The sequence below is a fragment of the Rhinoderma darwinii genome, chromosome 3, assembly GCF_050947455.1.
Source record: "Rhinoderma darwinii isolate aRhiDar2 chromosome 3, aRhiDar2.hap1, whole genome shotgun sequence".
NCBI lineage: Eukaryota > Metazoa > Chordata > Amphibia > Anura > Rhinodermatidae > Rhinoderma > Rhinoderma darwinii.
Window position 1 is genome coordinate 94321348 of NC_134689.1, and position 27750 is coordinate 94349097.

Consider the following 27750-nt stretch of genomic DNA (forward strand, 5'->3'; position numbering starts at 1 on the left):
TACCACGCATGCGCACAGGAAAGGCTCATATAGCGCTTTGCTAGGTCCTCTTTAAAGTTATGTAAATTGGATCATGAGGCGTGGCAGGTAGCAGTGACGTCAGGCCTGGGCAGGGATCCCGGTAGATGAGCTGCTGGTGCCTTGTTGATAGAATAGATGGCCTCTCTCCGGAACCTGTCAATGGTGATCGGGGCGGCTGTGGCGGCGCTGGGGTCTGTGCTGTTTATTGCTTGGAGCCGCTATGTGCCCGGCAGGAGGAAGTGGCGGCGGACTGGCAGTGAGTTGGAGTACAGGCAGCTGTATGATCAGGTGAGCGGATCCCCCGCCCTGGGCAGCAGGTGTTGTGGTCACTGGAGTCTGATGTATAACTCTGAAGTCCACGTGACTTAATGGGCAAGGACTTCCACTCACGGGAATGCCAGGAATCCCCTGCCAGTTACTTTTTAACTCTACCCTCCCATGACCCCTCCTGGTAGCCACAGAAACTATCCGTGTCCACCGTGCTTTATCTCCACAGCATGAGCAGACCCGGGGTCCTCCCTCTCCCATCCCCATGCCATATTCGGATTGCTTGAACTCTGCAGAAGAATCCCTGGCGCTTGTGATACTGATTTATTAAAGGGCTTGTACAGGATTAGAAAAACATGGCTGCTTTCTTCCTAAAACAGCGCCACACCTGTCCACAGGTTGTGTGTGGTATTTCAGCTCAACATCAATAGAGCTGAACTGCGCTACCAGACACCATACATCTCCACTTATCAGGCTCCTTTTCTCCCTCCTACCCCTGACATAAGGTTTTGTAGGATCAGACTCCGTATAACTTATCCCTGCACATGCTGAGATTGAGTCCAGTGGGCGGTTCTACAATTGGAAGGTCAATCATTGAATGAGACCGCCCACTGGACTCTGCCCAGCATGAGCAGGGATTTAAATTAATAAATCTATTCACACTAAACTATATCAACCTTCCCAGGTCCCCCTGTTCTATAACATGCTGCCCGCAGTTTGGACTCCTGTTTAGCGTGACCGGTTCTCTTAGAGAGTGATTTTCTCGTGGTATAGGTGAGATCTCGGATATTAACCAGCCCATTCTAACCCCCGCTGTCTCTTTTTGTATTTCCTCAGGACAACTATTTGGACTGCCAGATTCTAGTGCTGGGTTTGGATGGAGCAGGTAAAAGCAGTATAATCCATGCTATAAGCACTAACACCACCAGGTCCTGCTCGGCACCAACCCATGGGTTTAACACAGCCCAGATTCTCAGCCAGGGACTGAGGATTGAACTGTTAGAGGGTGAGTTTCCCAGTTCTACTAGATTGCTCCCAGAAACGTGGATGGCCGCCACTTTGTCCGTAGTCATTTATCACTTTAGGATGTCGGAGAACTTATGTTGCGTGCTTAAGGAACAGCATCTGTAATGTGTTTCGTATTTCCCGTCACGGATGACATGCGGCTGAGGCTTTCTTACTCTGCTGTAGTTGGAGAAATTATAAACGTGACAGGAGTCCACTGAGATGAATGGCTGTCCATGGCGATTATAGTTTAGCGATTGTCCTGATGTCCTCCAGTGCTGACAGCCAAGCTGGATTCAGCTCTAAGCTTTAGAGCAGGGGTCTCAAACTCAGCCGGGTAAGTGGGCCACATATAGAAAAAAATGGGAAGTGGTCGGGCCGCATTACTTTCAAATTTGATACAACACAAAATTATTGTTAATCAATTAGTTATTTTAATTACTATAATAATACCGCTAGGTTTAAACTTAACGGACATTTGCGAGATTTCTCCACGTGCTTATTTCAACAATCCAGTTTTCCAGCTTCAGACCGGATTCACACGAGTGTGAGTTTTGCGTGCCCAAAAAATGCGGCCTTTTTTCGCGCGCAAAAGGCACTTCACTTCACTCCGTGTGTCATCACCATATGATGCGCGGCTGCGTGAGTTTCGCGCAGCCGCCATAATTATCACACTCTGTTTGTATGTTTGTAAACAGAAAAGCACGTGGTGCTTTTCTGTTTTCATTCATGCTGTTGCGCGAATCACGCGCGTCCCACGGAAGTGCTTCCGTGTGGTGCGCATGATTTTCACTCACCCATTGACTTCAATGGGTGCGTGATGCGCAAAAAACGCACAAATATAGGACATGTCGTGAGTTTTACGCAACGGACTCACGCTGCGCAAAAATCACTGACTGTCTGCACGGCCCCATAGACTAATATAGGTCCGTGCGAGGCACGTGAAAATCACGTGCGTTGCACGGACGTATTTTACGTTCGTCTGAATAAGCCCTAAGTGTCGCTAAATGCAGTCCAGCGGCTCAGTTGGCAGCGTTTGGCAGACACACAAATGTCAAGATTGGGCAGCCCCTTTTTAGATACTGCCACAGTGCCCTCTGTAGATACTGCTAGCAAAAATATAATAAAGACCCTGGGTAGTTGGCGGGCACAATATACAACTAACAACAAATTGACTTTAGGCAAGAAACCCTATTTCCCAAACTCTGTAGATACTGCTACACACCCACAGTGGCCTCCGTAGATGCTGCCACCCCCCCCCCCCCAATAGATGGCTCCATTGGGGCTCCCTCTAGGAGTGGAATCCCCAGCCAGAGCGTTGACGCTTTGGCCAGGGATTCCTCTACTGTTGGAGCCCCTGATGTCACTGTCCATACACACTGACGTCAGGGGATCCTCCTGGACTGGAATGTGATGTTGGGGGCAACCCCAGAGCAGAGCACTAGTATAGGCTCTGCTCCGGAACTCTGGGGAAGCAACTGACATCCGTGCCCATATATGGACAGTGATGTCAGGGGCAACCCCAGAGCTGGAGTCCCGGGCAGAGTGCTAGTAGCGCTCCTATAGGGACTTCAGCTGTGCTCCTGACATCACTGTCCAGCTCTGGGGAAGCCCTGGACATCGCTGTCCATATGTGGACAGCGATGTCCGGGGATTCCACAGAGTCCCGGAGCAGCGCCGATACTAGCGGCTCTGTTTCCCGCGGGCTGCAGATGACAGCCTCAGGGGCTGCGTGCGGGCCACGTGCTTGGGACCCCTGCTTTAGAGCAGGGCGTGCCCTGTGGACCCCTCTGTTGCCACGGCCTAAAAGAGAAAGGGCTACGTTTTTTTTATTTTTATTGTTTTGATTATTTTTAGCCACCACACTTTGAAGCTGACGATGCACAGCTACATTTACTACCAGCTTTGACTATTTGATCATTGTGGCCCAAAATCTGCGACAGAACTATTTGTGTTAGGGCCTGTTCACATCACCGTTCATTTCCGTTCCGGGGTTAAGTCGGAAGGTTCCGTATGGTGAACCCCGCAACGGAAAGTGAAACTGGCAGCACAGCTTCCGTGTCAGTCACCATTGATCTCAATGGTGACGGAAACATCGCTAATGCTTTCCGTTCGTCACCATTCCGTCTGGTTTCCGGTTTTCCGACGGAATCAATAGCGCAGTCGACTGCGCTATTGATTCCGTCGGAAAACCGGAAACCAGACGGAATGGTGACGAACGGAAAGCATTAGCGATGTTTCCGTCACCATTGAGATCAATGGTGACTGAAACGGAAGCTGTGCTGCCAGTTTCACTTTCCGTTGCGGGGTTCACCCGACGGAACCCCGGAACGGAAATGAACGGTGATGTGAACAGGCCCTTGGATTTTGACGCAGATTTGACCCATTGCAAATGGATGACATCCACAGAAAATCCTACATTGTACTGTACTTAAAGGACAGGTGTCACGAAAACATTTTTTAATATCAATTTGCTTTTAGTGTGTTATTAAAATACATTTTATTTATTTGTGTTTTTGTGTTTTACTTTTTTGTTATTTCTTTCTTTTACTTCACTATGGGGGCTGCCATTTTTTTTTTCATCTCTATATGTGTAGATTAACGACACATACAGAGATGGAATACGGCACATACATCCCCATAGAGAATGCGAACAGGAGCCGTTCCATTCACTATGGTGTACGCCGGCTGTGTGGGAATGGCACATGCGCCGCTCCCACACAGTCCAAAAGGAAGGTCTTCGGTCGAGCGACGTCCGGCGCGATTTTCTTGTGGACCGGAAGCCGCGGCCGGACAGTAAGAGGACTACTTCCGGTCGCGGCTTCCGGACATGTGTTCAGAAGCAAGGACTAGGAGCGGCGGCAGGAGCAGGTAAGTTATGTTTGTGTATGTTCGTGTTTTACAGTGTGATTATCACTGTATGTAAGCCTACTACACTGTGCATTCGCTCAAAAAATGGCGGCACACAGTGTAGGAGGTTTCAACATTCAACCCCCCTCCTTTCTCCTGGCACTAGCCAGGATAAAGGAGGGGGATTAATTGAGCACACTAGAGCGAGTGTGTCTACTCCAATTTTGCAGCATAAAGCAATGAGGTTGCTTTACCACATGCCAATGCTGCAATTTTGGGAATTGCTCCCTCTAGTGACCCGCACATGGAAATGTTATAAATTAGAATCTAATTTATAATATTTCCTGACTTGTGAAAAAATTAAAAAAATAAGAATGTCTAATCATGTATATACTAATTGTTTAACTAAAAAAAAAAACTGGGCGTGTTTTACTATATGACCAAGTGGGCGTTGTACAGAGGAGTGTTTGACGCTGACCAATCAGTGTCATACACTTCTCTCCATTCATTTACGCTGCAGATAGCGGCATAGCTATATCGCTATTTGCAGTCACATAAACATACTATAACGCTACTCATGTGTCATGACAATGAATATACATTACCTGCAGCCAGGACGTGATGTGTATTCATTCTCCTGACCACTTCTGTAGCGTCTGTGTGATTTACAGCACAGCACAATCTCGCTGTGAATGACAGTTTACAGCGTAATCTCGCGAGATTACGCTTGCCTTGCTGTAAATCTCACAGAAACGTTACCGAAGTGTCAGGATTCTGAATGGACATCACGTCCTGGTTGGCAGTGTTGTCTATTAACTCTCAGGACACTGCAGTAACGTGTGTGTGTGTGTGTGTGTGTGTGTGTGTGTGTGTCGCGATCTGCAGTGTAAATGGAGAGAAGTGTATGACGCTGATTGGTCAGCGTCATACACTTCTCTGTACAACGCCCACTTGGTCATATAGTAAAACACGCCCAGTTATCCATTGAGAAACTCATTAGCATAAAGCTAATGTAGGTCATAACTGCGTCAAAAATGATCATTTTTCTAAATAAAAAAACACTGCTGTAATCTACTGTACATCACAGCGCCGATCACATCATCTCCAATATAGGCCACTTCTAATGTGGTGGCAGCCTCTTTAAAGGGGTTGTCCGGTTTTAGCAAATTAGTTATTTTTTGTATAATTAAAAGTTATACAATTTTCCAATATACTTTCTGTATGGGTTTCTCACAGTTTTCAAGATCTCTGCTTGTTGTTCAGTAGGAACATTTCTTGTTTACTTCCAGTGGATAAAATTCTGCCCATGGTCATGTGATGGGTGCCTGACTCGTTCCACTTACAGCTTGTGTATCAGAGCGGTGTCTTCCAATGATCCCAGCACCTGTGTGTCCATCACATGACCATGGACTGAATTTTATCCACTGGAAGTAAACCATAAATGTTCATGAATAACAAGAAGCAGAGATTTTGAAAACCGTGAGGAATTCATACAGAAAGTATACTGGAAAATAATAACTTTTTTATTTTTAGAGAAAATAACATCAATTTACTGAAAGTGGACGAGTTATGTGGGGACTGAAAAGTATGCGCAGTGTACTCAGTGGAGTATGTCCGTACACTCACTAATATACGTTCCTCTCCCGTCGCTGATTTTGACCCTTTTAATAATTATTTTTTTTTATAGCGCTGTCTGGGGATCAGAAGTCTAGTTGAAGTCTTCCTTGATGACGACACGACTCTTCATCATGTAAACGGCCCCGCTGTACTACTTCTACAGCGAGTAAATCAGGGCTGGTCACGAGACGAAGAGTCGTGTCGTCATCAAGGAAGACTCTGCAACTAGACTTCCAATCCCCGGACGCGTCCTCTATATTAAGACGCTCTTTATTACCACTCTCCACTCTGGCCAAGAGATGCAGATCCTGAACAGGGAAGCCACTCTTAATTTAGAAATCCCTAAGACCCTGTTCACATCGTTTTTTGACACGAAAAACTGCGTTGGAAAATGTGCTAAAAAACGGCCGAAAATGCCTCCCATTGATTTCAATGGGAGGCGGTGGCATTTTTTCCCACGAGCGGAAAAACTGTCTCGCGGGAAAAAAAAGCAACGTGCCCCATCTTCAGGCGTTTACGTCTCTGACCTCCCATTGACATCAATGGAAGGCAGAGAGAGTTTTTGGACGTGGGCAAAAAACGCGGCACACTGTTTGCAAGCAGATCAAAATCTGACTCAAAATTCCAGATGGAATTTTGAGGCAGAATTTCCTGCCTGCAAAAAACAATGTGAACAGGGCCTTATGGGGTACTTGTAATGGGTTTTCTAAACTAGACAATCCCTTTAAACAGCATTGTCTCTTACGTTATTGTATAAAAGGCTGGTTATTGATTGACTGGGGAGGCAGAGCCGGTAATGAATCGATCGCTCGGGCTCCCGTATGGATCAACTTTACCTTAGAGAACAAAGGTTGATAATTTACAAAGTTTACATGTGAATTGTACTGAGGTTTTTTTACAGCTTGATTTGTAATAACTGAAAAGATAATTCTGAAAGCATTAAGACTTTAGATATATAATAAGTCATTTTATTTAGTTGGAGGCAGCCAGAACCTTCGGACATACTGGAACCAGTATCTGGCGAAAGCTCATATCATGGTCTATGTTGTAGACTCCACAGATGACATCCGTTTGCCGCTAGCAAGACATGAATTACATCGACTTCTGGAAGAAGCACCACAACTGCCCCTGATGGTGCTGGCCAATAAGCAGGTAAGGAACTGAAATGCACATGCAACAATGACACCATGTGAAATATTTTTTCAACGCTATGAACGGTTACTGGACTTAAAGGGGTTCTCCAGGGCATTTTATATTTATGGCCTATCCATAGGATGGGTCAGCAATATCAGATCAGTGAGGGTCCTACTCCTGGCACCCCCACTTCTGTTTATAGGTACAGCGTCGGACACATCCATAGCATTCAAGTGTGAGGTGCTGAGCTGCAATCCCTCCAGTATAGGCCTTTTGTTAGTTTTCAGATGTCCCAGAATAACCCTGAGGCCTTTCAAAATAGAAAGTTCTTTTAATTGTGATCATACAAGCGAAGCATTTCGGAGCCGTATCGGCTCCTTCCTCAGGCAATATCACATGTATAATTGGATGTGGAGATGGCACAAACATTTATACTTAAAAAAAAACCGAGAAGGAGAATGACAAAGTATAAATGTTTGCACCATCTCCACATCCAATTATACATGTGATATTGCCTGAGGACGGAGCCGATACGGCTCTGAAATGCGTCGCTTGTATGATCACAATTAAAAGAACTTTCTATTTTGAATGGTCTCGGGGTTATTCTTGGACATCTAACACTGAAAACCAACAAAAGGACTATACTGGAGGGGAACAGTGCCACACCAAGAGCTGTTTTTAGTTATATTCTCCTAGCAATAGGTTAATATTACAATATCACTTTCTTCCGATTGAAACCGGACAAGCCTTGCATCCTGATGAACCCGTGGCTTGCAGTCCCCTGGATCTCTACATTCCAAAGCCCTCATGCACACAACTGTAGCCATGTGCACGGCCGTGATTTTCGGGTGGGTTGGTCAGTCGGCCGGCCGGCCAAGGAGTGACACCCGCGAGCCGCCTGCAAATTGCGGGCCGTGCACATGGCCGCGTCCATTATTTACTATGAGCCTGGACCGCAGGACACGGCCGTAATAAGACATGTCTGTTCTTTCTGTGGTCCAGGCTCCTGGGTCATGCACGGACTGTGGAAACCAGTCATGTGCATGGGCCCATAGGAATGAGTGGGGCTGCAATTCTGTGGATTTTTGGGGGAATTGCGGCCGCAGAAGCACGTTCATGTGCATGGGCCCAAAGACTGCAGGGATCTTGTGCTCCTAGCACGACATCACCAGATGAGCACTATCCAACAATGTCCTCTAACGTGGGATAATGCCCTGTCTGCACCATAGTGTATTTTCTTTCAACAATGAAAGGCATCTAGGCTTCTTTTGAACTATTTAGGTGAATTCACTGTAACTTCCTCTGGCAGAGTTCCACAGTCTCACTGCTCTTACTATTAAAGAATCCCTTCTAGGTTGGTTTTGAAACAGTTTTTCCTATAGACATGAGGATGCCTCCTTGTATAATTTGTCCTGTGTATAAATTGATCACCACAAGGCCTCTTGTATGGGGAACAGCCATGAACAGGATCCAATTCTTTCAGGACAAAGCAGGCAAACCTTTTCAAACTGTTTATGAAAACTGCATTGTGTGAACAGGGCCTAAGATCAAAAATTTTAAATCTGTACATTTGCCTTGCTATATTATACTCCAGCTAAGTTTGACCAAATTCAAGCAGATTTTCATGGTGTCCCTCAATCGTGGGACTTTCCTTTAACGCTTTCACTTCCAAGTACGTAAGCAAGCGATAGAGCTTAGATCTTGGTATCATATTAAAGCTCAGAATCTTCACTTTCAAATGATACAAGGATCAAAACTAGCTGAAAGATTTGGGGCATGACCTTTGTTTGACGTCTAGGAGCAGGATGAAAAGTTTTGTAAGCTTATCACTTGTAATCTCTCCCTCCTGTACAGTCTTCTAGTGACTCTGGGGATGTTAAGCTTCGTTCACATCTTCATCAGGGCTCAGTCCATGGCTTTCATCTCAGCTTTCCGTCAGAGGAACTCATGAATGGAACCTTGACTGAAACAAACAGAAGCCATAGGTTTCCGTTCACATCACCGTTCATTTCAATGTCGACGGATCCGGTGCAAATGGTTTCAGTTTATCACTGTTGTGCAAGGGGTCCATCGGTTTGACTAATGCAATACTTTAGTAAACTGCGCTATACATTCCGTCATGTTTCCCGTCGTGGGATTTCCCTGATGGAAAGCCCCAACGGAACTCATGAATGGAGTCCTGATGCAGATGTGAACAATGCCTTATACATGAACTTTGATTACTAAAGAAGGGAGTGATAACAAGAGAGCATCTCTAGGGAATTTGTCCTTTTTTTTTTTTCTGTACAAAGATTGAGTTTGCAAATCTAATCACCCCTTACCCCCTTTGCCTAGTCCATACACTTATTTTTTATTACCTGACTTTTTCTTTCTTTCTCTCGCTCTTCAGGATTGTAAGTCCGCCCTTTCCATGTCCGACATTCACTCCGAGCTATCGTTGCACAGAATCCAAGGGGTAAGAGAAGTGATGCTGCTGGGGACCAGTGCGGTGTATGATGGGTATGGAAGCAGCACCTCTTTACAGACCGTGAGAGCAATGCTGGAGGAAAGGCTGCACAAAGTAAAGAGATCCGAGGAAAGCACAAACCATCTCCAAAGTGATCATTGTAAGACATCTCTGTCCAGAGAGAAAAGTGCCTAATGGACACCCTGAAGGATAATGAGGACCTCTGGTGGTCCGGACTGACCAGCACGTGCCATATGTGTAATATTTGTATGTTAGAGGGGGGCAGGTCCCCGCTGCACTCTGTGCTCTCGAAAACAATCTGCTGCTTGATACATAACTTATTTTATAAGACACTTTGTTTTTCTAAGATAATAAATTCTTTTGGCTTGTGGTTATTTAATGTTGTTACAGAAACACATAAAACATATTTATTGCAAAATAACAAATGATCACGTCTTGTGTCCATTTCAAGGCTGCGCGTCTCTTCTCCAGCCAACTTTACAGGTCTAATACATTCTCATGTTAGAAAGAACTGAATCTCCCGGAAGTGACGGGGACACTATGTATTCTCTGGTTTACACTTCCTCCACATCACAGATGTCATCTTCTCATTGATTTGTTCTTGGTGTAAGCAGAGCTTTGTATTCGTTTGGGTGATGTCGCCTGTACAGGTTTACTTTACGCTGTATTTGTTTTGGGGTGTCCTGGTAGTAGTTTTGCTCATCTCGTGCCATTGCCTTTGAGAGCGAGAGAAGAAACGTTATCTAAATGCAGCGTCAGCACTCACTGCCCTAAACAGGTTTAGCTTCATTACAACCTACCACCATAGAGCTGCATAAGAGCTGTAAAAAGAATGACATTTTTAATTGAGACCTACAGCAAAGTTACTTCATTTTTCATTATAGATGCATTGGGACGATAAAAAACCACAAAACATTTGTTGCCAAGATGGGCATGGTCACTAATAGGTTAAAGGCTATTTTGTCAAATGTAGAAGGGAGAAGGGAGAAAAAGATACAGCGCCCCTCTAAGGTATTAGGGTATGTTCACACGGCTTCTTTGCGGCCGTTTCTCGGGCCATAAACGGCCTAAAAATCAGAAGCAGAACACCTCCAAATATCTGCCCATTGATATCAATGGGAAAAACACCATTCTGTTCCAATGGGCCGTATTTTTAAAACGGCCACGTAAAAGTGCACGTCACTTCTTGAGCAGTTTCGTTGACTATAGAAAAACAGCTCCAAAAATGGCACAAAAAACACGAGTTGCTAAAAAAACAAACAGCTGAAAATCAGGAGCTGTTTTCGAAGTTTTTTTGCCAAGTCAATGGGTGCGTGAAAACCGCACACGGATGCACGCGTGTACAGCGCGTGGTTTGCACATCAATTCAATAGAAAATATATATTAAAAAAAAAGCTTTGCGAGAGCGTGAATAACACATGCCACTCACAAAGCACACTGATGTATAACGTAACACACATGGACCAGGCCTTACGGGTCACGGCGCCTGGCGAGTAATTCCACATAGATGGCTTGCTCTTTGTAGATGTTTTTTTCAGGACTACGTGTTTCCGGACCGGACAGGTCCCTTCATCAGGTACATACAATAGTACAGAAAAAGTGCATTGTTATATACTTGAAAAACCCGGGGAAAACCAAAATGTTACAAATGTCATCTTTCATCATAAAATCAAATTCATACAAACATAGAAACAATATATTTCGGTGATAAAATCTTTCATAACTACAGGGAATCAGCAAAATATTTCACTTCTATAATGTTTATATGAATTTGATTTTATGATTAAAGAGGACACCTTGGAGAACGGCTGTTGCGCATCACAGCTTTCGGCCTTATTCACACGAATGTGTTATACGTCCGTGCTACGCGCATGAATTTCTCCGCTCCCCCCCCCCCCTTGCAGATCGCACCACCTCCGCTCCCCCCTTGCAGATCGCACCACCTCCGCTCCCCTCTTGCAGATCGCACCTCCCCCCTTGCAGATCGCACCTCCCCCCTTGCAGATCGCACCTCCCCCCCTTGCAGATTGCGCCCCCCCCATTGCAGATCGCACCACCAGCGCACCCCATTGCAGATCGCACCACCAGCGCACCCCATTGCAGATCGCACCACCAGCGCCCCCCCATTGCAGATCGCACCACCAGCGCCCCCCCATTGCAGATCGCACCACCAGCGCCCCCCCATTACAGATCGCACCACCAGCGCCCCCCATTGCAGATCGCACCACCAGCGCCCCCCCATTGCAGATCGCACCACCAGCGCCCCCCCATTGTAGATCGCGCCCCTCCCCCATTGCAGATCGCACCACCAGCACCCCCCCATTGCAGATCGCACCACCAGCGCCCCCCCATTGCAGATCGCGCCCTCCCCCATTGCAGATTGCACCACCAGCGCACGTCCCCCCCATTGCAGATCGCACCACCAGCGCCCACTGGAGCAGAGTCGCTGGTCAGAGCATCAGCAACCTCTGGCCAGGGATTCAGCTCCTAGTGGCAGCTACAATGGCGATATCTACAAGAAGGATGGGGGGGGGGGGGGGGGGTTGTGTGATCTACATGTGGGTTGGTATCTGCAAGGGTGTGTGGCACTATATGGGGGGTTGGCACCATCTACATGGGCACTGTGGTGTTTTCAGGGGTTGGGACAAAAAAAAAAAAAACCTGACAAAGGAAATCCAAATGGACATGAAAAACTGACAATTGATCAGTTTTTAATGGCCATTTTCTTTCACGGTCATGTGATTGTAGCCTAAACGACTATAATGTCAGCAGCCCCGTTCACATATACCCATATACCAGCTGACACACGGACCATTTTTTATGGTCCAATCACGGTCGTATGAATCCGGCCATGTCATTTAACACCCCATCGTGGGGCCAGAACGGGCAGGGTCCTGCTCAGACTTCAGACACTATAATGTAATCTCTCCCCAGAGTGCCCACTTGGCACTATCTGCTTAGCTCTGCTGCAATTTACACTGATCTCGCCTGCAATTTCGGAGACCGGCTGAGGTGGAGACTCGAAAATCGCCCAGTGTTGAAAATAAAGAAATAAATATATATATATATATATATATATATATATATAATTTTATTTTTTGGTAAAATCGCCCAGCCCTAGTTCAAGGTATGGGCTGGAAAAAGATTCATAGGGCCCCATTGACCCGACTTATGCCAAATGAATGTATAGTATACTTATTTTGTTCTGTTCCACAATTGGACCCTACGGGCTATGTACGCCCATACAGTGGGGAAATACTCCCAATGTATACCTCTGACGTGATGTGAGCGCTAAATCTATCCTTAGAGTAGAACTTTCTGAATATTGGAAACCATTATTAAATTATTTGAAACAAATGTGGGAACCCGTCCAAAGTAAAGATTAGGCAACAATGATATTTCCTCCATAGTCACGTAACATGTGACTGCATCATCTAATGTGGGATATTAAGTCACTATGGACGAAATGTCACTCTGGCCTACAGCCATTTGACAATGTGGTCATGTAAGGTTACGTCACTACGGATCAAAACATCACTTTGACCTAGTCATCACATGGGACCTAGGCGCACTGGCGGTAAGGAATAAAGAAAATGCAACATTTTTGTACAGGTTTCTGAAGTTGTATAAAACTAACTCAGAAAGCCCCTTTAAAGGTGTATTTCCATCTCAGACACTGACGGCATAGCCATCACAGTTCTAGAGAATGGTCCGGATCACACCTGGGACCTGTTGGGACATTTATGGCATATCCTGTGGTTAGGCCATAAGTGTATGAGATCGGAATACCCCCATAAGCATAGATTACATTCTCATTACACAATACCTTGTAGTCTTCACCATAATTTTCTACCATGTGACGAACATAAAAGACCATGTCAGAAGAAATGCCCATTGTTTTCTTGGACGGCAGGCTGGCTGAAGCTTTTAGTCCTGAAAGATAAAAGCACAAGTGAGAACGGAACCAAAATAAACTACACTAAATTAACCCCTTAGTGAACAGCCTATTTTAGGCCCTAATGACCAAGCTATTTTATTGGTTTTTCCATCGTCGCATTCAAAGAGCTATAACTTTATTATTTTTCTGTCGACATAGCTGTATGAGGACTTGTTTTTTGCGGGATTAGTTGTACTTTTTAATGGGTCAATTTTGGGGTACATATTTTTTGATTAACTTTTATTAACTATTTTCGGGGGAATAGAAAAACCCCCTGAAATTCCGCCATTGTTCTATGCGTTTAAAATTGACGCCGTTCACCATGTAGCGTAAATAACACTTTACTTTTATTCTATGGGTCGGTACAATTACGACAATACCACTTATGTAGAGGTTTTACGACTTTTGCACAATAAAAACTCTTTTGAACTAAAATTATTTGTTTTTGCATCGTCGCTTTCCAAGAGCTGTAACTTTTTTTATTTTTCTGTCAATGTGGTGATTTTTTGGGTTTGTGTTTTGCAGGACAAGACAGTTTTGATTGGTACTTTTTTGGGGTACACGGGACTTATTGATTAACTTTTATTATGACTTTTTGGGGAGGCAATGGGAAAAAAAATAGCAATTTCGCCATTGCTTTTTTGCATTTTTTTACATATTAACTTTGAGTCATTACGGTGGTGGCGATACCATATATGTGTACTTTTATTTTATTTTTTTATACTTGAACTAAATAAAACTACTTTTCATGGAAAAAAAATTATTTTTTTTACTGTCATTTTTCTTAATTTTTATTTCACATTTATTATTTATTTCATTAGTCCCACTAGGGGACTTTATTGTGCGATCTTCAGATCGCTGCTATAATGCTATGGTATACTTAATATACCAAAGCATTATTGCCTGCCAGTGTAAACCTGACAGGCAATCTATTAGGACGTCCCTCTGGCCTCCTAATAGGCATATGCCCAGAGCAGACCTGGGGGCTTTTATCAGGCACCCGGCTGCCATGACACCCCATTGGAGGCCCGCGATTGCATTTGCGGGCCGCCGATGGGTGAGAGAGGGAGCTCCCTCCCTCTGTAAACAAATTAAATGCAGCGGTCGCTATTGACCATGGCATTTAACAGGTTAAATGGCCAGAATCAAAGTAAACTTCGATCGCGGTCGTTTGAGCAGGAGCCCGGCTGTCAGACAGTCGTGCCCCTGCCCCAGCCTGCATGGGACACCCGTGCAGGGCTTAAAGGAACAGTGTCACCAAATTTTTTTTTTATATCAGTTTTATTAAAAACTTTTATATTTATTTGTGTGTTTGTATGTTACTTTTTTCTATTTTTACACTTTTTCTTCCCTATGGGGGCTGCCATTTTTTTGTTCCATTTCTGTATGTGTCGATTAACGACACATACAGACATGGAATACGGCAGCTCCAGTCCCATAGGGACTGCGAACGAGGCCCGTTCCATCCACTTTGGTGTACGCTGTGTGTGTGGGAACGGCGCATGCGCCGCTCCCACACAGTCCGATTTGAAATGCGCGCCGTCCGGCGCCATTTTCCTGTGGACCGGAAGTCGCGGCCGGGTAGTAAGATTACTACTTCCGGTCGCGGCTTCCGGACTTGTGCACATGGAGCAGCGGCAGCAGACGGAGCGGATGGACCGGCGGCGACTGGAGAAGGTAAGTTATTTCTATGTATGTTCGTGTTTCAGTGTGTGTTTACTACTGTATGTAAACCTTCTACACTGTGTGTTAGCTCAAAAAATGGCGACACATAGTGTAGGAGGTTAGACCGTTCAATCCCCTCGTTTCTCCCGGCACTAGCCAGGATAAAGGAGGGGGGGGGATGCTGAGAGCTCACTAGAGCGAGGGATTTTTTCCCAATTTTGCAGCATAAAGCAAAGTGGTTGCTTTACCACATGCAATGCTGCAATTTTGGGAATTGCTCCATCTAGTGACCAGTGCTGGGAAATATTATAAATTGAATCCAATTTATAATATTTCCTGACTCGTGAAAAAAAAAAAAAAAAATTAGAACAATGTTTAATCACCTACACACTAATTGTTTAACAAAAAAAAAAACATGTTTTGCTGGCAACACATTGCCTTTAAACTGGGCCGCCGTAAAAAGGCTACAGCCTAGCCTAAGGCCCCTCAGAAGGGGTCTTCCCATCAGGGACATTTATGACATATCCACAGGATATGTCATAAATGTCAGATAGATGCGGGTCCCACCTCTGGGACCTGCATCGGTCTCTAGAACAGAGCCCGTTCTACCACTCTGTGTTGCAGCTGGAGCATGTGATTTCCGACCATAAAGAAGAGCTGAGCTACGCTATTTCCGAAATCCCATAGTAGTGAATGGCAGTTACGGAAGCAGTGTAGCACGCGAGTTACGATGTTTCCGTAACTACCATTCAGTTCTATGGGACTCAGCGAGCTACGCGGTTTTCTTCTTCATGGTCGGAAATCACATGCTTCAGCTGCAACACAGAGCGGTAGAACAGAACGGGCCCTGTTCTAGAAATAGGTACGGGTCCCAGAGCTGGGACCCGCATCTATCTGACATTTATGACATATCCTGTGTTTATGTCATAAATGTCCTTGATGGGAAAACCCCTTTAACTATATTAAATTGTATAACATAATCTCTATGTAGTAGACTTTTTTTTATGACACTGCACCCACTATGCGCGAGGATCAACATATCAGCAAATTACCCTTTTAAACCATGTATTAGGAACTATGCTTTATTATACAGCTTATGAGACGTATCAAAGAGGAGGGCGGCAGCAGCAGTGTCCCACTCTTATGATAATCACCCCAAAGGGAATGATATTATGAACAATTGCCAGATATACCATTCCCTTTTACATCTGGGAATTGATGATAATGCATTGTCCTAATATAACATTTAGTGGCCCCTAGGTGGAGCATTACTTTGCTATACGGAGAATACTTCCCTATATTCAATGCAGGGAGTTTCAAAAGTCTCCATATATAGGGAAAAGAGGGCCATGTTGCCCATAGTAACCAATAACAGTGGAGCTTTCATTATTCCAAAAGCAGCTTAGGAAGTGAAAGATGAGCTCTGATTGGTTGCAATGGGCAACACGGTCGATTTCTCCGTAAGATCCTTTTGATAAATAGGACTCATTACTATTCCCTATGACTGGAGAATCTCCTGTATAATAAAGTCTTTTTTAGGGAACGGTCCTGGTTCAGTGATTATGAACTTCTTACCTTGTACGACATACGGCTTTCGGACCAGTTTTTGTTCAGAACTTGTGCCCTTTGCAAAAATGAAAAAAGTAAAATGTGTTAGAAAAGGCCATACATATGGTTTTCTGTTTTGTCTAAAAATATCAATTTGCCATACTTGTTATTGCTTCTGAAATGCCAGCGCCATCTTTTATACTGTATTTTTAAAGGGAATCAGTCACGTCAAAAACATCCAGTCCGATCAGCAGGCAGCATGTTATAGAGCAGGAGGAGCTGAGCAGATTCATATGTAGTTTTGTGCAAAAAGATTCAGGATAACCTGTGATTTAGTCATTTAAACCCCTGCTCTCTGTGGGCTTAGGAGTCCAGTGGGCGGTCCTACTCATTGATTGGCAGCTATTTCTGTATTCACACTTCTACAGGGAAGGCTGTCAATCCATGGTGGAGACCGCCCACTGGACTCTTCAGCATAAATTAATGAATTACGGGTTATCCTGAATCTTTTCGCAAGAAACTATATATAAATCTGCTCTGCGCCTCCTGCTCTATAACATGCTGATTGCAGACCAGACTGCATTTTCAATGTGACAGGTTCCCTTTAAGTTCCACTTCTTGCCAATAGTTTTTGATATACCACTGGGAATTCTAGTAGTGTTTAAAGCACAGGCACCGATCATTCTCAAGTTAAAGATTAGGATCTAGCATTTGATTTACTATAAAGTTAACAACCACAATAAAATTGTGATGCAGCACACTATGATTCACCAAGATGAAAGTCTATCAGAAATCCCTCACGATCAAAGTCAGGTAGGTGACATCAAATTCCTTATCCACATACACCCCAAGGATACATCGAGTGTCAGATAATCAGGTACCCTAACTCCCATTAATCCAACATGGCACTACTTTTGTCTTGCACCAAACCAGCAGAATTTCCAGGCCACCATGTGCCATATTTCATTATGCTTTGAACCTGGACTTTCCACCAGTAACTGCTACATGTGCTTTCAACTACCACTGTCCAGACTTAACAGGCAATGTCTCACATATTTCATGTGTTAGTCTGTAGAAGATGCACATACATCCTTCCTGTATTGTCTATATAGACCGTATGGCAAGGTGTGCGCTTTCTGAAATGAGTTGTGGACAATTAGCAGAAACGTCAGATTTTTACAATCTCCAGACAGTGATGGAGTCCAGCTCCTCCCCCACACATTGACCGAGGAGATGCATACAGAGCCTTATCTGTGGGTGGAGTGTTGCAATAGAGCACTCATTAAAGGGGTTGTCCAGGATAGGAACAAGGGTCTGTTTCTCTCCAGAAACAGTGCCACCTATGGCTCCGGGATGTGTCTTATATTGCAGCTCAGCTCCATTAGCATTAGAGTGACTGAAGCAAATCTGCAATACCAGACACAACCCATGAACAAGCGTGGCGCGGTTTCTAGAAAAAAAGGAGACACTTTTTTTTAAAATTCTGGACACCCCTTTAAATCCTCTGGCCAAGTAAGCTGCAGAAAACGGGAAGTGTCAGCCTTTTGTGACTGCGCTAGTGGCCAGTGTAAAAACATTTTTTTTGTGTTATAGTCTCATCAAAAAGGATACAAAAAGAATCCAAAATAAAATATATTGATAATAAGCACCAGATGTCATTCTCTGATATATTCACTTTAATTATAAGAAGTCCACTAACATGACCCCAATAACCCATTTTACATAGGCTAATTATTGCAGACATAGAAACGTCAGGTCGAACACAATTTTTCTTGTTGCTCCCCTTTTATAATCTGATTCCCAACACATCAATTAAAAAGTCAGTCTATCCTCACTTCAGCAAAGGGTCGAGCTTCCAGGACATCTGCAAAACTAGAGCGTGCTCTGAATCCCCTAATAACAAATGTCACAGATACAAAAAGTATAGGGCTCTACTCAGGTGCCAGTTAATTGCGGCACTCGTGTGTAACGTCAATGCTTTCCTACAGTGGGGGAGGGGGGTGCAAGGAACCCGGCATCACAAGAACAATCTAACTATGTCCCGATTTCCTACATATCTCAGTATGGCGTGGTTACTATGAGGACGCAGTCTCAGGCTCTCTTTAAAATAGGGTCATAGCTTTTGTTTTATTAGTGTCCATGATAGGTAAGTCTTATCTATTATGATCCTTCATGGTCCAATTGATTGATCCATTATGATCTGCCTCCCCCGCCCCACTGACTTACAATTGGTCCGTCAGGCTTCCTTTTCTGTATAGAATAGTGCAGCCTGCTCTACTATTCTAATCATGAAAGCGCAACGGAAATCTAATGGAAAAGAACAAATACAAGTGTGAACAGAGTCTACAGGGATCACGGCGGGAAATTCAGGCAGGGCGGAGGAGAGCTGTATCTGCTGTATGACAACCCATACAGGCTTCAACAAAAAAAAACTTAGATTGGATAGAAGAGGTAAGAGGAGCAAAGGAAAACGTTATAACTTTCCTACCTGTTGGACCTAACCTAGATATTGCAGAGAGGGAGGGGGGAAATAAGGTAAAAACATCGCTTGAAACGGTTTGTCCTTTTTAATAGTAGTCACAGCAGTGGCTTCTCAACGTCCCTCCTGTATCCTGGAATGGACCCCCTTTCCGTAAAGTAGTCACAGCAGAGACCACTATTTCCAAAAGGATCATAGGCCCTTGACCCATTCCAACAATAGTCACATCTGCGCCCCTCCCGTTTTGCCGGTAGGCACAGTCCACCTCTGTTGGGAGAGATGGGTCCTGGTAATGTCAGTGGAAACACTGCTGCCAAATACATGCAAGATCAGGGTTGATGTTATAGTCATGATGGTGACTACATTTACAGGATGGCGGGTGTATACGAGCAAGACCATTCCGGTGTTTTGTTTTTTTAACAAAAATAAAAATGTACATGTGAATATATTCCAATAATACTTACGGTGTCTGCATGTATTGGGAAAGCTTTGTTGGGGTCAGCAGCCAGACCCATGTCAGCCAGATTTGTAGCGACAGACTTTCTTTCATCCCAAGCGTTTCTGATTTCATCACTACAATTGAAGCATGACATCATCAGTTCTTGCTTGTTTACCTACTAAGATTTAGTAAATATTTATTGTTTATGCCAACAAGAAATAAACGTGTTGTATTCAGAATCGCACTGCATTCAGAGACACTGGTATAAGACTTGGAGTGAGTACACGGATTACAATACTAGGAATACAGAGCACAATAACCAGCACACGTGTCAGAAACCGTCAGCGCGTGGCTGGGCCACCCTGCTCTACATGACATCGTAGACCGCACAAATCTGCTACAGAGCAAACACGGGACATAGGGGGCACATTTATTATGCTGTATAAAATGTAAACAGCATAAACTTGAACCAGGCAGCCGGAAGACGTGATGAATTTAACACAGTGGTGCACGCTAAATGAGAAATATGGCGAATCTTGATAGACACTTCTCTTCCTTATACCAACTGTTGATTGGCGCATCATTAGCCCCCCATTTTCTTAACACTTATTAATAGTGGTTTTTTTTATGCGAAACCACCTGAATCTGTGCCCAAATATGAATATATTACATGCGGATTTTGAAAACCCCATTCACAAATACTGTAATTGTGGAGAACCGCAAATCCGCCACATCTGGCCTAAGTTTACATAATTACGTTCGGGGTTATCCATTTTATGGCACATAAAGCATAATCATTTATAGTAAAAAGTTATAAAAGCTTCCATTACGCTAGGACTTTCAATTCCTCACCATTTAAGATCTTTTTTGCTGTCAGTGAAAAGAAACATTCTTGTCTCCATCTATTGAGTGCAAGCCTGTACAGACCTAATATTACAATCGTATCCAGTCTGGGAAATCCTCTGACTCAAGGCCAATACATACATTTTACCTGCAGATATGGCGAGACATTTTGATCTCATGTGAATTCACCCGCGGGCCGCTTTCAGATGGACGTAATATGCTTTTTTGCACCTATATTATGGACACAATACCCAGACCTCCCAAAGTTTATCAAAACTGGAGTTATCATACCATAGAGGCCTAAGGTCTTTCTAACTCCGGTTCTGATGAACAGCGGGAGGTGCAGGTATTGCAACCATGATGCTCCCATAGTACACCTGTCTGGTTTTCAGGACCTGGATACAGGCAAGAGTGTTCCCATTGCAACAAACAGAGTGGCTGAATGTCGTCCACGGGCCATGCACATTCATTTCAATGAGCCCAGGCCATAATAAGACATGTCCTATCTTTTTGCGGTCCAGGCACCCGGGCAATGCACGGACTGTGGAAACCACGGTCATGTGCATGGGCCTATAGAAATTAATGGGACCGCAATTTACCCACAGATATGTCTGAGGGGTGGGGTAGATATTGACACAATCCAATGTGAGGGGGTTCCTAACAGAAGAAAGCAGGAAGCTAGTTTCTTGTTTTGCTCCTCACGTTCTGAGTTTCAGAAGAACTTGTTTACAGCAATGGCGGCGTGAGGTTTGCCACGATTGAAATTCTTAGGCTGGATTCACACGAGCATGTTCGGTCCGTAAAGGACGGATCGTATTTCGGCCGCAAGTCCCGGACCGAACACAGTGCAGGGAGCCGGGCTCCTAGCATCATACTTATGTACGACACTAGGAGTCCCTGCCTCTCCATGGAACTACTGTCCCGTACTGAAAACATGATTACAGTACGGGACAGTTGTCCTGCAGAGAGGCAGGGACTCCTAGCGTCGTACATAAGCATGCAGTGTGTTCGGTCCGGGACTTGCGGCCGAAATACGTTCCGTCCATTACGGACCGAACATGCTCGTGTTAATCCAGCCTTAGGGTATGCTCACACGGCCTATTTTCAGCTGTTTTTCGGGCCGTAAACATCCAGAAAAACGGCTGAAAAAACGCTTACAAACAGCTGCCCATTGATTTCAATGGGAAATAGGGCATTCTGTACCGACGGGGCGTTTTTTTACACCTCATTTTCCAAAAACGGCACGTAAAAAAATCCCCCGTAAAAAGAAGTGCATGTCACTTCTTGAGCCGTTTTTCATTGACTCAATAGGAAAACAGCTCCAAAACGGTCGTACAAAATGCTAGTTTGATTAAAAAATGGCTGAAAATCAGGAGCTGTTTTCCCTTAAACAGCTCCGTATTTTCAGACGTTTTTTGTTAAGCGTGTGAACATACCCTCATGCACACGACAGTTGTGCCACTCGGGCCCTTTTTTGACAGCATCCGAGTGGCACCCGATAGGCTTCACGGACCCCTTCACTTTATAGCGGGTGAATCGAGTCTGTGCAACTCACGGTCGTGTGCAACACTTCCATTGTTTTGACAGTTCCTTTCATCCGTTCCGTCAAAAGTAGTGCATGTCCTACTTTTGTTCGTCGTTCAGTGACCATGGAGCACATTGAAGGACGGCACACGGAAGGCATCCATGTGCCGTCCGTTTTTCACGGATCCATTGCTAAGCAACGGCAGGGCGTGCCAAAATTCCCTGCATTCAGCACACAAGATGGATTTTAATGGACTGTTTAAAACGGAAGACAAACGGAAGCACAACATCCACTTAAAACGGAACGGACGCAGAGTCACAACGGAAACCACACTGATGTCACAACGGACACACGGATCCGATTTAACAGACGTGAAAACGGAGGAGGTGTGCATGAGGCCTAAGGCCCTATTCACACAACAGGGTCCGAGTGTCGGCCGATAAAAACGGCCAATTTTGACCTGTTTTGCATCAGTTCTTTTCCCTATCAGTTTTAAAAACGGATGAATTTCCTTTGTCAAATTTTTTTGACACACACTTCCCCCTGTAGATAACGCCACACAGCCTCTGTAGATAATGCCACACGGCCCCCCTTGTAGATAATGCCACACGCGCCCCCTGTAGATAACGCCACACAGCCTCTGTAGATAATGCCACACGGCCCCCCTTGTAGATAATGCCACACGCGCCCCCTGTAGATAATGCCACACGCGCCCCCTGTAGATAATGCCACACACTTCCCCCTGTAGATAACGCCACACAGCCTCTGTAGATAATGCCACACGGCCCCCCTTGTAGATAATGCCACACGCGCCCCCTGTAGATAATGCCACACGCGCCCCCTGTAGATAATGCCACACACCCCCCCTGTAGATAATGCCACACACTGCCCTCTGTAGAGAACCCCACACAGCCCCCCCTGTACATAATGCCACACGGCCCCCCCCTGTAGATAATGCCACACGGCCCCCCCCTGTAGATAATGTCACACACACTGCCCTCTGTAGATAATGCCACACGTCCCCCCTTGTAGATAATGCCACACACGGCCCCCCTGTAGATAATGCCACACACTAGCCTCTGTAGATAACGCCACACAGCCTGTGTAGATAATGCCACATACTGCCCTCTGTAGATAATGCCACACGTCCTCCCCTGTAGATAATGCCACACACTACCCTCTGTAGATGTCATACGTCCCCCTTGTAGATAATGCCACACACGGCCCCCCTGTAGATAATGCCACACACGACCCCCCTGTAGATAATGCCACACACTTCCCTCTGTAGATAACGCCACACGCCCCCCTGTAGATAATGCCACACACTTCCCTCTGTAGATAACGCCACACGCCCCCCCTGTAGATAATGCCACACGCCCCCCCTGTAGATAATGCCACACACCGCCCTCTGTAGATAATGCCACACAGCCTCTGTAGATAATGCCACACGCCCCCCCTGTAGATAATGCCACACAGCCTCTGTAGATAATGCCACACGCCCCCCCTGTAGATAATGCCACACACTGCCCTCTGTAGAGAACGCCACACGGCCCCCCCTGTACATAATGCCACACACGGCCGCCCTGTAGATAATGTCACACACTGCCCTCTGTAGATAATGCCACACACTGCCCTCTGTAGATAATGCCACACACGGCCCTGTAGATAATGCCACACACTGCCCCCTGTAGATAATGCCACACACGGCCCCCCTGTAGATAATGCCACACGCCCCCCCTGTAGATAATGCCACACACGACCCCCCTGTAGATAATGCCACACACGGCCCCCCTGTAGATGCCACACACGGCCCCCCTGTAGATAATGCCACACACTGCCCTCTGTAGAGAACCCCACACAGCCCCCCCTGTACATAATGCCACACGGCCCCCCCCTGTAGATAATGCCACACGGCCCCCCCCTGTAGATAATGTCACACACACTGCCCTCTGTAGATAATGCCACACGTCCCCCCTTGTAGATAATGCCACACACGGCCCCCTGTAGATAATGCCACACACTAGCCTCTGTAGATAACGCCACACAGCCTCTGTAGATAATGCCACACGTCCTCCCCTGTAGATAATGCCACACACTACCCTCTGTAGATGTCATACGTCCCCCTTGTAGATAATGCCACACACGGCCCCCCTGTAGATAATGCCACACACGACCCCCCTGTAGATAATGCCACACACTTCCCTCTGTAGATAACGCCACACGCCCCCCTGTAGATAATGCCACACACTTCCCTCTGTAGATAACGCCACACGCCCCCCCTGTAGATAATGCCACACGCCCCCCCTGTAGATAATGCCACACACCGCCCTCTGTAGATAATGCCACTAGGGATGTCACGATACCAAAATTTGGACTTCGATACCGATACTTCGTTTAGTATTGCGATTTCGATACCAATTTCGATACTTTTGCCAACAGTAATAAAAAAAAAATTCTTCCGTTTTCTGATGTGAGGCGCGACGTGTGATTAATTTTGAACGCGCCTCACATTAATAGTAATTAATCCCATCATGTTTCTCAGTCATAATGGGTTAATGTGCGAGGTACATGATGGGGTTAATTACTATTAATGTGAGGAACATGGAGGGTAAATTCATCGCGCCTCACATTAATAAGTGAATGAAAGCCGTGTTTATTTTATTTTTTTACAGCGCACACATCATTACTGAATTACTGAATGTGTGAATATTTTATGTATTGAGACTTATTTTAATGTTTATTGTAATAAAGGTGTATGTGTATTTTTTTAAATTGATACTTTGTTTTTACTTTATTTTTAAACTTTAATGTACTGACATATATCAGATATGTGCCAGTACATTAGCCTGTGTACTGATAGTACACAGGCAGTTGTTAGGACATACTTGGGTATGTCCTAAAAACATGAAATATGGTAAGACAGCCCTAGGGGCCGTCAATAGACCCTGGGCTGTCTGCCCATATATGGTATGGCCCTCGATCGCGTCACAGGAATTCCCTGTGACGCGATCCAGGGGCATCCCCCCTTCTCACTTTCTCCTGAATGCTGCAGTCAGTTGTGATCGCAGCATTCATGGGAATAACGGCAGAGATGAGAGGTTTCTCTGATCTCCGCCGTTATAGAGCGGGGCTGCGGCTGTGTAATACAGCCATTGCCCCGCTCCTGACAGGAAGTGCGCGCGCGGTCAGCATGAGGTGATGCGGCCGGCGCTGCACTAATGAGCGTCGGTTCAGGCACTGGGGACAGAACATGGGGGTGTTTTGTAGCGCGCCCGCCATGTTCTGTCTCCAGTGCCGCCGCTCATTAGTGCAGCGCCGGCCGCATCGCATCATCCTGACCCCGCGAACTTATCATGACTCAGGAGCGGGGCTGTGGCTGAATTACACAGCCGCAGCCGCGCTCCCATACATTCATGTATTACTATACTGAGCTGAGCTGTGCGGCTGCGCAGCCAAGTATCGAAATACAGGAAATAGCGGTATCGAACCGTTTAGGGATGCACAGTATCGAAACAGTATCGAAGTTTCGATGCACCGTGCATGCCTAAATGCCACACAGCCTCTGTAGATAATGCCACACGCCCCCCCTGTAGATAATGCCACACAGCCTCTGTAGATAATGCCACACGCCCCCCCTGTAGATAATGCCACACACTGCCCTCTGTAGAGAACGCCACACGGCCCCCCCTGTACATAATGCCACACACGGCCGCCCTGTAGATAATGTCACACACTGCCCTCTGTAGATAATGCCACACACTGCCCTCTGTAGATAATGCCACACGTCCCCCCTTGTAGATAATGCCACACACTTCCCTCTGTAGATGTCACACGTCCACCCCTGTAGATAATGCCACACACTGCCCTCTGTAGATGTCACACGTCCACCCCTGTAGATAATGCCACACACTGCCCCCCTGTAGATAATGCCACACACTGCCCTCTGTAGATAATGTCACACACTGCCCTCTGTAGATAATGCCACACACGGCCCTGTAGATAATGCCACACACTGCCCCCTGTAGATAATGCCACACACGGCCCCCCTGTAGATAATGCCACACGCCCCCCCTGTAGATAATGCCACACACGACCCCCCTGTAGATAATGCCACACACGGCCCCCCTGTAGATAATGCCACACACGGCCCCCCTGTAGATAATGCCACACACTGCCCTCTGTAGAGAACCCCACACAGCCCCCCCTGTACATAATGCCACACGGCCCCCCCCTGTAGATAATGCCACACGGCCCCCCCTGTAGATAATGTCACACACACTGCCCTCTGTAGATAATGCCACACGTCCCCCCTTGTAGATAATGCCACACACGGCCCCCTGTAGATAATGCCACACACTAGCCTCTGTAGATAACGCCACACAGCCTCTGTAGATAATGCCACACGTCCTCCCCTGTAGATAATGCCACACACTACCCTCTGTAGATGTCATACGTCCCCCTTGTAGATAATGCCACACACGGCCCCCCTGTAGATAATGCCACACACGCCCCCCTGTAGATAATGCCACACACTTCCCTCTGTAGATAACGCCACACGCCCCCCCTGTAGATAATGCCACACGCCCCCCTGTAGATAATGCCACACACCGCCCTCTGTAGATAATGCCACACAGCCTCTGTAGATAATGCCACACGCCCCCCCTGTAGATAATGCCACACAGCCTCTGTAGATAATGCCACACGCCCCCCCTGTAGATAATGCCACACACTGCCCTCTGTAGAGAACGCCACACGGCCCCCCCTGTACATAATGCCACACACGGCCGCCCTGTAGATAATGTCACACACTGCCCTCTGTAGATAATGCCACACACTGCCCTCTGTAGATAATGCCACACACTGCCCTCTGTAGATAATGCCACACGTCCCCCCTTGTAGATAATGCCACACACTTCCCTCTGTAGATAACGCCACACAGCCTCTGTAGATAATGCCACACTGCCCCCCTGTAGATAATGCCACACACTGCCCTCTGTAGATGTCACACGTCCACCCCTGTAGATAATGCCACACACTGCCCCCCTGTAGATAATGCCACACACTGCCCTCTGTAGATAATGTCACACACTGCCCTCTGTAGATAATGCCACACACGGCCCTGTAGATAATGCCACACACGGCCCCCCTGTAGATAATGCCACACGCCCCCCCTGTAGATAATGCCACACACGACCCCCCTGTAGATAATGCCACACACGGCCCCCCTGTAGATAATGCCACACACGGCCCCCCTGTAGATAATGCCACACACTGCCCTCTGTAGATAATGCCACACACGGCCCCCCTGTAGATAATGCCCCACACTGCCCTCTGTAGATAATGTCACACGTCCCCCCTTGTAGATAATGCCATACGGCCCCCTGTAGGTAGTGCCCCCCTCAACATCCATATGAAAAAATATATATATATCTAGTGAACGAGGACTCTCAGCATGCCGCGTACATGGGCAGTTATGGCCAGTCCTCACCAGGCGATACGCGGTGCGTCTTTCTTCTTAGCCCTCCGCTTCAGCTTCTTTCTGTTGACGCTGTAGTTGTACGTGTTCTTTCGGGTCTTCTTCACTTTACCCATCTTGTTTCCCCGTTCTCCACCAAGCCGCGACACACGTGGTCTAAACGCTGGTCGCGTTGGTTTGACGTCACTACACGGGAGCGAGGCATTATGGGATGTGTAGTTCCAGCTGGCGGAGGGCAGCGGATAGATTCAGAGAATTCTGCTGGAGAACTGTGTGATACAAGCGTCTGCTTTCTGTGTGTATTAAAATGGATGGATGTGCCTGTAGTGTATGATGTACCACAAGTCCCAGTATGTTCCGCAGCGTTGCTCTTAGGCGAGGGCATCATACCTGCTCGACAGCATAGGCGGCTGATTTCGGAACATCTTAAAAATTAGCGTGTGGGCAAGTTTTTGATGCGTTTTAGTTGCGTTTTTT

The 27750-nt window shown here is 46.0% G+C and overlaps 2 protein-coding genes across 3 annotated transcripts; one reads left to right on the forward strand and one right to left on the reverse strand.

The window, feature by feature from the left end:
• ARL10 (ARF like GTPase 10) lies at positions 1 to 9731 on the forward strand. Of its 2 annotated transcripts, none has more exons than XM_075856477.1 (4): positions 1 to 309; positions 1126 to 1294; positions 6812 to 6912; positions 9284 to 9731. In XM_075856477.1, exons 1-4 carry the CDS (start codon positions 157 to 159, stop codon positions 9533 to 9535), a joined length of 675 nt encoding a protein of 224 aa, XP_075712592.1. In that variant the 5' UTR covers positions 1 to 156; the 3' UTR covers positions 9536 to 9731. The 2 variants fall into 2 exon arrangements, with proteins under 2 accessions (XP_075712592.1, XP_075712591.1); XM_075856476.1 differs by having other exon boundaries at positions 3 to 309; positions 6737 to 6912.
• On the reverse strand, positions 9717 to 27461 carry NOP16 (NOP16 nucleolar protein). Its single transcript, XM_075856478.1, has 5 exons — positions 27286 to 27461; positions 19455 to 19563; positions 16539 to 16587; positions 13188 to 13294; positions 9717 to 10077 (listed from the first exon to the last, which is right to left on the reverse strand). Exons 1-5 carry the CDS (start codon positions 27387 to 27389, stop codon positions 9949 to 9951), a joined length of 498 nt encoding a protein of 165 aa, XP_075712593.1. The 5' UTR covers positions 27390 to 27461; the 3' UTR covers positions 9717 to 9948.
• Positions 27462 to 27750: the final 289 nt, after the last annotated feature.